The 11299-nt window shown below is 40.6% G+C and overlaps 1 protein-coding gene across 1 annotated transcript; it reads left to right on the top strand.

The window, feature by feature from the left end:
• Window positions 1-1954: 1954 nt before the first annotated feature.
• On the top strand, window positions 1955-7329 carry LOC125379279 (ankyrin repeat domain-containing protein 29-like). The gene is made up of 2 exons (XM_048395548.1): window positions 1955-2364; window positions 7164-7329. Exons 1-2 carry the CDS (start codon window positions 1955-1957, stop codon window positions 7327-7329), a joined length of 576 nt encoding a protein of 191 aa, XP_048251505.1.
• The last annotated feature ends 3970 nt before the right edge of the window (window positions 7330-11299 follow it).

Below are 11299 nucleotides of genomic sequence, written 5' to 3'. Positions count from 1 at the left end.
CAAAAGAACTCATCAAATCAAGATGTAGTTAATCAGACACCTGTCACTTGTTTGAGTCAATGAAAATATATTATCATCACGCGCCACGAAGTCTGCCCGCTTCTCAAAGGGAACAAATTCTCTCAAAAAAACTATTTAAGGTTACGGAAAGGATATTTTACACCCTGATGTTTCTGGCATCGACCTCAAATGAGTTTGAAAAAATGGTGTTGTAAATTGATTTTTTAAAGAGTAATATCCCTTGATCCGTGCTTTTGAAGTTGGTACATACTGAGTGAAATCGAAACTACTTCAGTTACCTGAATGTAAGTTTGCATGATATCAAGACTGGGTTATGGCCCTTGCTCTGTGCTTTTCAATGCAAACTAGGGACAAGTTTTCTCAGACTGAAATGAATGTAAGTGTGCATGCTTCCAGAGAAGGCCTTTTGGCTGTATTAATTTAACATTTCATAATATGTTTTTCTTATGAAGCGGCCCAAGTCCCCATCTCTTCTTCAGGTCTATATTTACTACTCCATGAAGAAACAAAATTCTGATGAGCCCCATAGCGGGGGACAGTGATAACGCTGTTTCCTTGTTTGTAAATCTATTACATTTAACATGAACATATCTGTACCAGTAAGTGATCGAACGATGTTCTATCACCAAATCAACTGTATTGAGGCTATCTCCTTGTGCCCGACAATAATCGAATCGGGATCAATCATACATATACAGGTCATGTATGACCATTGTTGTTGAAAACCAACCCTTGTCGTATGAGTCGGGTAACACACAATCAACTTGACCACTCATTGCGTCCAGTCATATCGCGACGGGTCAGATTCCTAAAACGAACAGTTCAAAGAGTATTTTCCACTCATTCCCTCTGAATATGACAACTTTCTTGCATACATTTGTCACTATTTTTTTCATATAAGGTTAATAGCTTTGAAAATGTAGTACTCTTAAATTTAGACTGTAAGGAAACAAGGTCGGTTTCCATAAAACCGTCAGGACATGATGTTCCTGAAATGTACACATAATACAACTAAGAATATTTTCACTTAATTATCATTCCTAGTGATGTTTAAATTTAAAAAAATAATTTGGTTATTTTGAAACCAATGTGGCATCCGATGAGAAAAAAATATACTGTATAGACATTAATAAACAAAGTGGACATATCATGAAAACATACATTTATTAGTCAGAATTGTACATTACACACACCACATTGCAGTAACCTTAGAGTGGCGTCTGGATAGACAGTAGCTCTGCAGTAACATCTCTAGTAGTTTATTGGTTATAGGCAGTCAAGCACGACACTATGCCAGGCTCCTGACATGTTATAGTGACGTCATAGCTCGCACCTTTGCGGTCGTAGTGTCGACAGTCAAGGTATTTCATGACTGGCAGTGAGGTGTGTCGCTCGTGTTGGGACGTAATCAGTTACTTTCTACTTTCAAGATCATTTAGGAAATTGTACATATAGTAGGATTGGTGTACAGGAAGAATGTTGTAGGAATCAGGTGCTTGCTTCACACAATGTTTACACCCAGACGTTTGTTTAGCCTGTCACCGGGAATGATCATTCTTTTGGATGCAAACGTTTCAACAGGACGTTTCAACCGATAGGCTTTTTCTGTTTTATCACCATATTGCAAAATGTATGCTTGAAAGTTTCATCTTTCGAACTGATTAGAATTTATACCTGAGACGGAAGAATATATGAGAACATTCTAAATCTGTCTAGTCAAGTGCCGGATGTACATCTTAACTATGAATACATATACACTATAATGTTACAACTACTGGATGTAACAGAAACAATGTTAAACATTAAATACATAATCCTTACTTACATGAACCAGCTGTCGTCAGTCCCCTTAATAGTTTGATTATTGTCAGCCATGCTGGAAGTGTTTTATGACATAGAAATGTTCGTGTCACAGTGTTGTTGTATGGCAAAGATGTCTGGAAGTGAACAGAGTTTACTTTTCGTTACAGCTACTCTATCACCAGCAGGCTGCCAAGACCTCTATGTCGCCAGCAGGGATGGGCAAATGACGGATGTAAAACGGATCCTGTCCACAGGCAAGATCAGCATCAACTGTAGATTTGGAAGGTACAGCAAGACGCCGGTGATGTGGGCAGCATACGGAGGACACAAAGAAGTGTTGGAGCTCCTTGTGAAAAAAGGCGCGGATGTATCAATGGTGGGCTCTGGGGGTAGCAACCTCCTTTTCTGGGCCTGTCAAGGAGGACACATGGAGACGGTGAAGTTTATCCTGCCTCTGAACGTGGTGGACATTAACGCAAGGACCAAGGGCGGGTGGAGAGCGGTCGGCTGGGCGAGACGTCAGGGACATCAGCGTAACTTGTAACTTCTCATGATCAGGGAAACCAATCGTTTACTGAGTGTTGTTATAGAGGGTTCGCGCGATTGGTTTGTAAACATCTCATCTCGTGATTATTATTCTGTGGTAAATTTCTGTCATAAGTTTATGCTTAACCGTGAAACAGAAAAAAACTGTTGGTTAACATCTCGCTACACTTTGTGACCTCCGAAGGAGCAGCGGTTCCCCCAGCAGGTGTGGCGGCAAATGTACAATGTTGGTGACGTCACACTATTGATGACGTCACGAGTACTGCTTTGCAGCCTTATTACACCAAAGTTACCAGGTGTTTTCTCTGCCGATATCGGTAGTTCGCAGGGCGGCACATTGCCGGGTGTATAACCTAACATCTGCACACACGCCCTTAGTGCCAGGTGGCCCACGGAGTTAACCAAGACAGAATATATCCTTTTCTATGGAGTTGTTTTCAATATGTACAAATTATTCATGCTGAAATGTAATAAAGGATTGACTGTTAATTTGTTTCCGGTACATTTAGGTACAGATTGGAAAAAGCGATGTGCAAACTGTATGAATTTGCGTAGCACATCATACCTCAATGAACCAAACATTATCCACATTCAATCCTTACAATTAAATTCGACAACAAAAACACGTATTATCTACAATAGTTTTACCAAAAAGTTGTATATATCAAAGCAGACAAAAAGGATGAAATGATCTTACCTTCAAGATGTCAGAATAGGAATCCGAATCCCGTGAAGCGCTCCTTCCGTTACCACCATTTCCGATGACATGCCTCATGAACTAGTTCTGCTTTCGAAATGCGCGACTGCCAAAGCTAACTTTGCTAGACAGGACGAAGTATACTACCACCCTTGGTTGTCACTGCTGTTGGCTTATTTCCCAATAATATGACCTGTTATTTTTCATTCCTGCAAGGTTTCTGAATGGCAACCGTTCGTTGGTGGGTTCTGTTTATGACAAATCTTTGCGGCACTATCGTTCAGACGTGTATTTATAGTCTCAGTGGACAGTGTTTTATGATTACGGAGGACGTGTTTCTTGTTTGTGTGATGCTAGATTATTTATGAAGATGCAACTGCTAATAGGAAGGCCAAATTATCCAACTTGCCATGATTTTCTGGTATCCGACAGCATGGAAACAGTGCCTGTGATCATTAGAACAGGCATTAGATTAGGCAAGATTTGGAGGATGAACTTTGGAAAATCTATGCTATGCACATATTTGTGTGAAATTTGTTTTAGTAAATTGTATCTATTTATTCTTTTAGTTATAGTACTTATAGTACTCAATAAACCAGCCATATGTTTGGAACTTAAAATTAAATATGCATTATATCTTGTCATATTTACTCTGTCCTACACATTTAATTACGTAAATAATTTTACATCAAGAAATTTGTGAGTTATAAGTAGAAACCTATTTTTTAAATAATATTTTTCTTATGAAGGCGACAATGGGGTTTTATGCAATGTATAAAGTATTTGCGTAAATAATTGTGAAATTAACACAATTTGTCTGTATATTAAACATGAATAGACATAACGCAGATGTATTATTTTTTCCACTTTGGTAGACTTACACTAATGAACAGGATGACTGTATGCAATTTCAGGTGACGGAAATGAGCAGGGAAGGCTCAAAAGCCCCCTCCGCCCCAAGAAAAACAAAAAACAAAAACAAACCAAAAAACAAACAAACAAAACAGAAAAAATACACACAAAAAAACAACAAGAAACAACAAACAAAAAACGAGGCAGAAATATATGACAGTGATTAATGTATTTTGAATAAATATATCAAACCCTAACCTGCTAAATGCACATACCCCTTAGGTTTCAGGTTTGGGCAAACTAATGTCTATGTCATGCATATTAACATACATCAGAGGGCGTAATCCCCAAACAGCTGTTAGTTTTCCACTTCGTCAGCAATATAATTGTCATATTGTGATTGACAGCATGGGCAAGATTTGTTGTGATGAACGGAAGTGTTTTTCTATGTAGCTATTGTGAGGCTCAAACGATCCAACTTTTAAAAAAATGCCAAAAACTTAATACATTGCACTTATCAGTCACTCAGTGAACATTGATGTACATTTAGTACAACAATATTGACGTGATTCATAGATAGAAAGAATTGCACCTATTTTTCATATATTTATGCATTTCAAATATTCTGCCAATGAAGCCAAGTAAAATAAGTGAGGTAACTGGCATTTCATATATTCCACTATCCATTTGGACCAATCTCTTTTTCAGATTACTGGTCAAGTTAATGTTAATGTTTATTGGATATGGTCCTATGAATCAGTGTATTTGCATGCTGAACCCTTATATAGCTGATGCAAAAACAAGACATGTTGATATTTCAACGAAGAATTAATTTCATAAAGCAAGAACGGTATGCCATTGTGTCAACACTTTGAGGTGTGAACAATGTAGATGTATGACGGAGATGTTGGAATGTATACAGGGTTTACTTTGCGTTACAAGGACTCAATCACCATGGTCTCTATGTCACCAGCAGGGATGGGAAAATGACGGATGTAAGGCGGATCTTGTCGACAGAGGAAAGTCAACATCAACTGTAGATCGCCAAAACGCAACAAATTTCGTGTACATCATGGAAAACGTGTTTTGTTTTACCGGAAGCATGCAGAATAGGGCTACAAAAGACAGACTTTTAAAAGCCACATCACTTGTTGCTGCAGGCGTAAAGGGTACTGACACAAGACATGCCAAGATTAACAGCAGAGGAACGTGAACGTGCCTTGGGCATGCTTCTAGTTGGTACGTCAAGTAGAGTCGTTGCACAACGGTTTCAATGCCATCATTCAACAGTCCTCAGGCTACTGAGCAGATACCAGCAGACAAGAACCACCATAGATCGACCAAATCTGGGTCAACGTCGTGTAACTACACCACGTCAGGTTCGCCATATTGTTCGTCGGCATCTTTGTGATCGTACACTTCCGGCTACCAGGACTGCAGCAACCGTACAAGGCCGACGTAATTGATCAGTGCTGACACCATACGTCGACGTCTCCGCTCAACAGGGCTACGTGCTCGACGTTCTTTCATCAGCACCAGGATATGCACACCTTCCAGCAAGATAATGCAAGAGCGCACACAGCACGTGTTTCAACACAGTACCTATCGAACAATAATGTGCCTCTGCTTCCATGGCCAGCCCTGTGACCCGATCGATCGCCAATTGAACATCTATGGGATTACCTGGGTCAACGCCTCTCACCGCGTCCGCAAGTACAGAACCTGAGAGAACTTGAAGAAACACTACGTCAAGAGTGGAATGCCCCACTATTCAAACACTATTCGCAGACTTATTCGATCAATGAGAAGACGTTGCATGGCCTGTGTTGCTGTCAAGGGCGGACATACCAGATATTGACTTTTCATTTTAACCCTACGTGTCTTCCTTACACTGATGACGTAATTGTAATAACTGTGTGGTATTCCTTTTTTTTTCTCATCTTTCTTAATAATCCGTCTATGTCTGTTCTAATCAAAATCGGTCATTGCTCAAGTTGTTTTTGTAATATTTCAAGATTTATTGCTGGTGCGTTTTCAATGCTGTTCAGTATATTTCAGTTTTAAGATGGACATGTTTGTTGTATTTAAAGATAAATGTTTTGCTTTGGGACATTTTGTCAATTGTTGTGTTTGTAACGTCTCATGATAAGGTAAGACAATCGAATTATAGAGGGTTCGTGCGATTGGTATGTAATCATCGCATCTCGTGATTATTATTCTGTGTTAATTTTCTGTCATATGTGTATGATTAATCGTGAAACAGACAACAACTGTTGTGTACTACTTTGCAGCCAAGGCCTTATTACAATAAAGGTACCAGGTGTTTTCTCTGCCGATAGTTCGCAGGGCGGCACAGGGCGGCACATCTGCACACACAACCTTAGTGCCATATATGGTCCCGTAAAACTGTCCCTTTTCAACAGTGACAAAATCGTAAGTATTTTGGTATCGGGCAACCAATTTGAAAAGGAAATCTGATCAGACTGGTCAGAAAGATTTTTTGTTCCAACTGTACAGGTATTGGTGTAAGACAACTCATGTTTAGTCAGAAGTTTTTAGCTCAAGAATTACATATATTCATCGACTGTGTCATGGCGAATTAGCAGGGCACTTACGACGAAACAATAGTTTTGACTGTCATTCTGTTTATTATGCTAATTAACAGACATATTCGAATCTAAGATATAGAAAGACAGACTGATTGTTAATATTATCTTGGTACAAGTCAGAGGCAGGAAGCTCTACACGTAAACATTAAATGGTCCACCTCGAAGTGATCGACATTGCACGTTCACATCATATTAAAGATATATATATAGATATGTCTCGTGAAATATCATGTTTCTCTCATGAAAAATATGCGCCACTCATAAAAAAATGTCCTTCGCTCGGTAAGGGAAACATGATAATTCACGAGACACATCTATATATACATCATGGCTGTCTTCCAATCTTCATATTTCACCGATGTTTTACATTCATGCTGTCTAGACACTGAGAAAGGACTAACAATGTAGGCAATATATTACACTGCACAACTAAGCCTTTCTTAATACATGTGACACATCATCAGATACAAAATCTTGCTGCAATCTGGCGGACTTGCTGTTACAGAAATATCCATACTGGACGGCGCTAAATAAATCAGAATTTTTTATCCATTTTCCTCAGTATAAACATGGTGTGAATATCCGATACGACGCCAAAAAGCAACTTGACAGTCAGTTACGTTACTGACGGGCAGATCCTCCTCCTCGTCCCGTAATCTGAGCGGATTGTTTTTGACTGGAGATCCGGCATTGACGTTTGAAAAGGATGCTCCACTTGAGAAGCACGCCCCACTTGATGAGTTCTGCCAAAAGAGCCTAATCAACATGGAGAAGCTGCTGGCTCTGCAGAAGAGACACTAGGAGCACGACTACCGTATGGTTTAAAGCACGGACTGCGTGCAGAGTGCCCCATTGTGGAATTTGTTTTCTTGACAGCTTTATTTCCTGATCGTCTAATTAACTTGTCGTCACCTCATGAAACATGTACGGAACAACGATGGTTCCTGTGACATTGAATAAGATTTAATGCAAAGTTATGTTTTTTACCAAATCTGAAACAATTTCGGTTTGCAACATATAAAAGACTCCTGTAAGTATTAAATGGTTTCATTTGCCATACTGACTTCAGAAAATGTGTGATTTCATTAAACAAAAAAAACAAAAAAACATGAACGTGCCCAAATGTCAATTTACAAATCAATAGAGTGTGTGTCCACCTCTGGTTGCGATGCAAGCAACACATTGTCATCTCATGGAATGGACAAGTCATCGCACAAAGTCCTGTGGGATATCTGTCCATATCTGCTGGAGCATGTTTCGAGGTTCCTGGAGTGTCTGTGGAACACGTGGTTGACGTCAAAGGCGCCAATCCATCTCATCCCACATGTTCTCGATTGGTGAAAGGGGAGCGAGCCAGCCCGGGATGACATTCACGTTGTTTTGTTGAAGAGAATGCTGAACAAGTCGAGCAATATGAGGCTGGGCGTTGTCTTTTTGAAAGGTAATGCCTGGGCCATGACGACACAAAAACGGTAGAACAACAGGGCCGATGATCTTGTCGCGGTAGCACTGTCCATTGAGATTTCCCTCTACCACTATCAAACGGGTCCTTTGTCTTGCTGTAATCCCACCCCATACCATAACGCTGGCGTCCCCGAGCCGATCTTTTTCCATGACCCAATGATTGACGTAGCGTTCACCTCGACGTCGGAACACTCGAATCCGTTCATCGCTGTGGCTGAGGTGAGAACGAAACTCGTCAGTGAAAAAAACTTGTTGGTGGATGGAATCGATTTCGTAGGTGTGTTGTTCGAATGCAGTTGTCTTGTCCATTATTGCTTACGCGTGGCCTGCCCATCTGAGGATGCATTCGTCTGTTGCCTACGTTGCCATAAACATCAAATGGTGTTTCTGTGGACGTTAAATTTTCTGTACCAGTTGCGTTTTTGGTTCTTGATTCCATTCATGTACTACAATATTGAAAACCAAACTTTACTTGCTTACTTGTTTGAATAATACACTAAAATATTGGTGTCACAGGAACTTTTGTTGTTGAGTATATTATTTACATCTCCCATCTCCCATCCATCCTCCGACGCATCGGCAGTTGTAATAAGCATGTTTCTCTGCTCAATCTGATAACTTTTCCCGTTTCAACAAACTCCGCCCTGTAGTCGTATTTCTTAATCTCTAAAGCAAACTTTAACTGTTCCATATTGTCCAAAGTCTCCATATTGAAGTAGTGTTGAATTTGACAACCTTCTCGTTTCCACACAAAATCCTTACCAGCTTTCAACTTGAATAACTGTTTGGTTGTTCTCTCGAATTCTTCGTGAAAACCATGTAAACGATCTTCAGTTGACTGTGCATTTCTCTGTGGCTTTATATTCTGGCGTTGAATTTCGTCTTACTTCTCAGATATGGGCGATATAGCAAGCCCCGAGTGCATCGCAAATAAGTGATCTTTGCTGCGAGCGCCTTTTTGACGTCGACTGCTTGAAATTGCAGTGACAACACATGATTTAAGTACAGTAAAATATGTTGATAACGAACATGATAATAACGAACTGACTGATATTACAAACTTATTTCTTGGTTGTGGCCATTTGCCGTATATATTCTTGTTTATGCTTATGACGAACTATGGTTATAACAAACTAAAATAAGTGGCCCCTTTGAGTTATAACCGTAGTTTACTGTACTCGCTCGTCCCGGGTTCGTTCAAATATGTACAATATCTGAAGCCCATTTCTGGTCTTCCTCCTGACAGTGTTGCTGGAATTTTGCCAAAAGTGGCATAAACCCCTTTCAGTATTACCATCATTGCAGTAAACCTAATGGTCATAATATAATGTCATGGTTGAAATTGTCAGGCACGATGCAAATGACAATGACCACTGACACACACACCACAAAATTAGAAAATGATCTGCTAAAATGCCGCGTCTATCAGAAGCACAACACGACAACGCCATCGGCTGACTGCAAGGGGGTGAAACACCTAAGCATGTAGTGCAGGTGATGGGTGCGACCAGATTGACCGTCTCTAACTTGTGGAGACGTTACAACGTCACCGGCAACGTTCGTGTCAGGCCAAGGTCAGGACGACCTCGTGTAAGAAGATCGCTACATCCAGAACGACACCTGTGGGACCGTTTCATAGTGGCGATACCAACAGGCACATGTACAGGGACCAGACTTTTTGAAATTGTCGTACCAGACAGTTTTCTAGCCAGGAGTACACCCGTGTGTACTGACGATGTAACGAACTTTACGGTGTGGGGAGGCATTCATCATGGAGGCAGGAAAGCACTTGTGAGAGTGGATGGTGTTCTGAATGGTCAAAGCTACTGAGACGAGATCCTGCAGCGCCACCTTGACCCCTTCATCACCGTCAATGGCGGCATCTTTCGGCAGGACAATGCCTGACGCCACGTCGCATGTGTTTCCACAGAGTTTCTGCGTCTGAATAACGTGCCTACGCTACCCTGTCCTGCCCAATAGTCCCCTATGGAACATCTGTGAGTCGTGCTGGATCGTCGGGTTCGTAAACGTCAACCATCGCAACAGACACTTCAGGAACTGTTTGTGGTGCTAGAGCAGAAGTGGCAGAACATCCCATGGACAGAACACTGTCATAAGGTGATAGCACCTTGAGGAGGTCATAATCATTACTGACTTCCCACCTACCACAGACGTCTTTACCCATACCTTCCACTATTTATAATATTTATGAAATATAAACTTGAAAAAATAAACCAAGTTGCAATCCTGATGTAATTTTCGTTTTTTGAAGAGTTATTTATGCTCCCTCAACATATGCGTTAAATTATGTTTTTTGGTAAAGAATGAGCATAACAAAGTACCAGTTTAAGGCACGGACATAACATGTGGGCTTCATGAAATGTGAAGACAAAAGAAGGATAAAGCCATCCGCATCCATTTCACTTTCTTCAAAATGTGCAATTGACTCTTGGAGTCTATCTGTCAGTTGAATCTGTTGTGTTGTAAAATACCATTACTCCACTACTAATGTGGGTGTTGAGCCAAGTCGGGAGAGACCGTAAATAAGATAAAATGTATTACAGTGTTCGCAATAGGCTTAATATTACAGCCAGCCCATGGTAAGTTATCAGATAACATGAGGCATTTATTGGAACACCGCAGGCAGATTTGAGCATGTCACAAGTAATACTGAGTCGAGTTGGCCCCATTGTACCAGACAAAGAAAGAATATAATGCATGAATTTAACTATACACATGGATATTAAGTAACACCAAAATCATAGACCGATAATGCTGTAACTTAAGAAAACAGCTAGAGACATGTAATGCACGTGCAATGAGACGCAAGGCACGGACAATGTCAAACCAACAACATTGTTGAAGTCAAGCTTGAGATCATTACACGCCACACTGTCTCCTTTCAGTTGGTAGTGCGTATTCACAAACCTAATAGTCATGTTACACAGTCAGTTGTCAGAGGCAACAAGATGGCAACTTAGTGGCATGAGCAATACAGAAGTGTCCTTCAGACAAATTGGACGTCAACTTGGGCGCAATCCTTACATCATTTTAAGACCGAGGGCTACCAATAGTGTGAAAGATCGTCTAAGACCTGGCAGACCCCATAAGACAACAAGAAGAGATGATAGAGCATTGTTGAGTCTTGGTAGGTGCCGTCCATGGGACTCCAAAACATCTTTAAAGCAACAGTGGTACCAGAGCCGTCAGAAATCGGCTGAAAGGATACAGGTCCAGAAGACCCATACAGTGTATTCAATCGCTCCTGATCACAAATTAGCACCACTTGCCTGAAGTAATCAACGTG

Source organism: Haliotis rufescens, unplaced genomic scaffold (assembly GCF_023055435.1).
Source record: "Haliotis rufescens isolate VD_foot unplaced genomic scaffold, xgHalRufe1.0.p SCAF_14, whole genome shotgun sequence".
NCBI classification, from domain to species: domain Eukaryota; kingdom Metazoa; phylum Mollusca; class Gastropoda; order Lepetellida; family Haliotidae; genus Haliotis; species Haliotis rufescens.
Note: the sequence above shows the minus strand (reverse complement) of the source record. Positions and strands in the feature narration are given on the sequence as shown.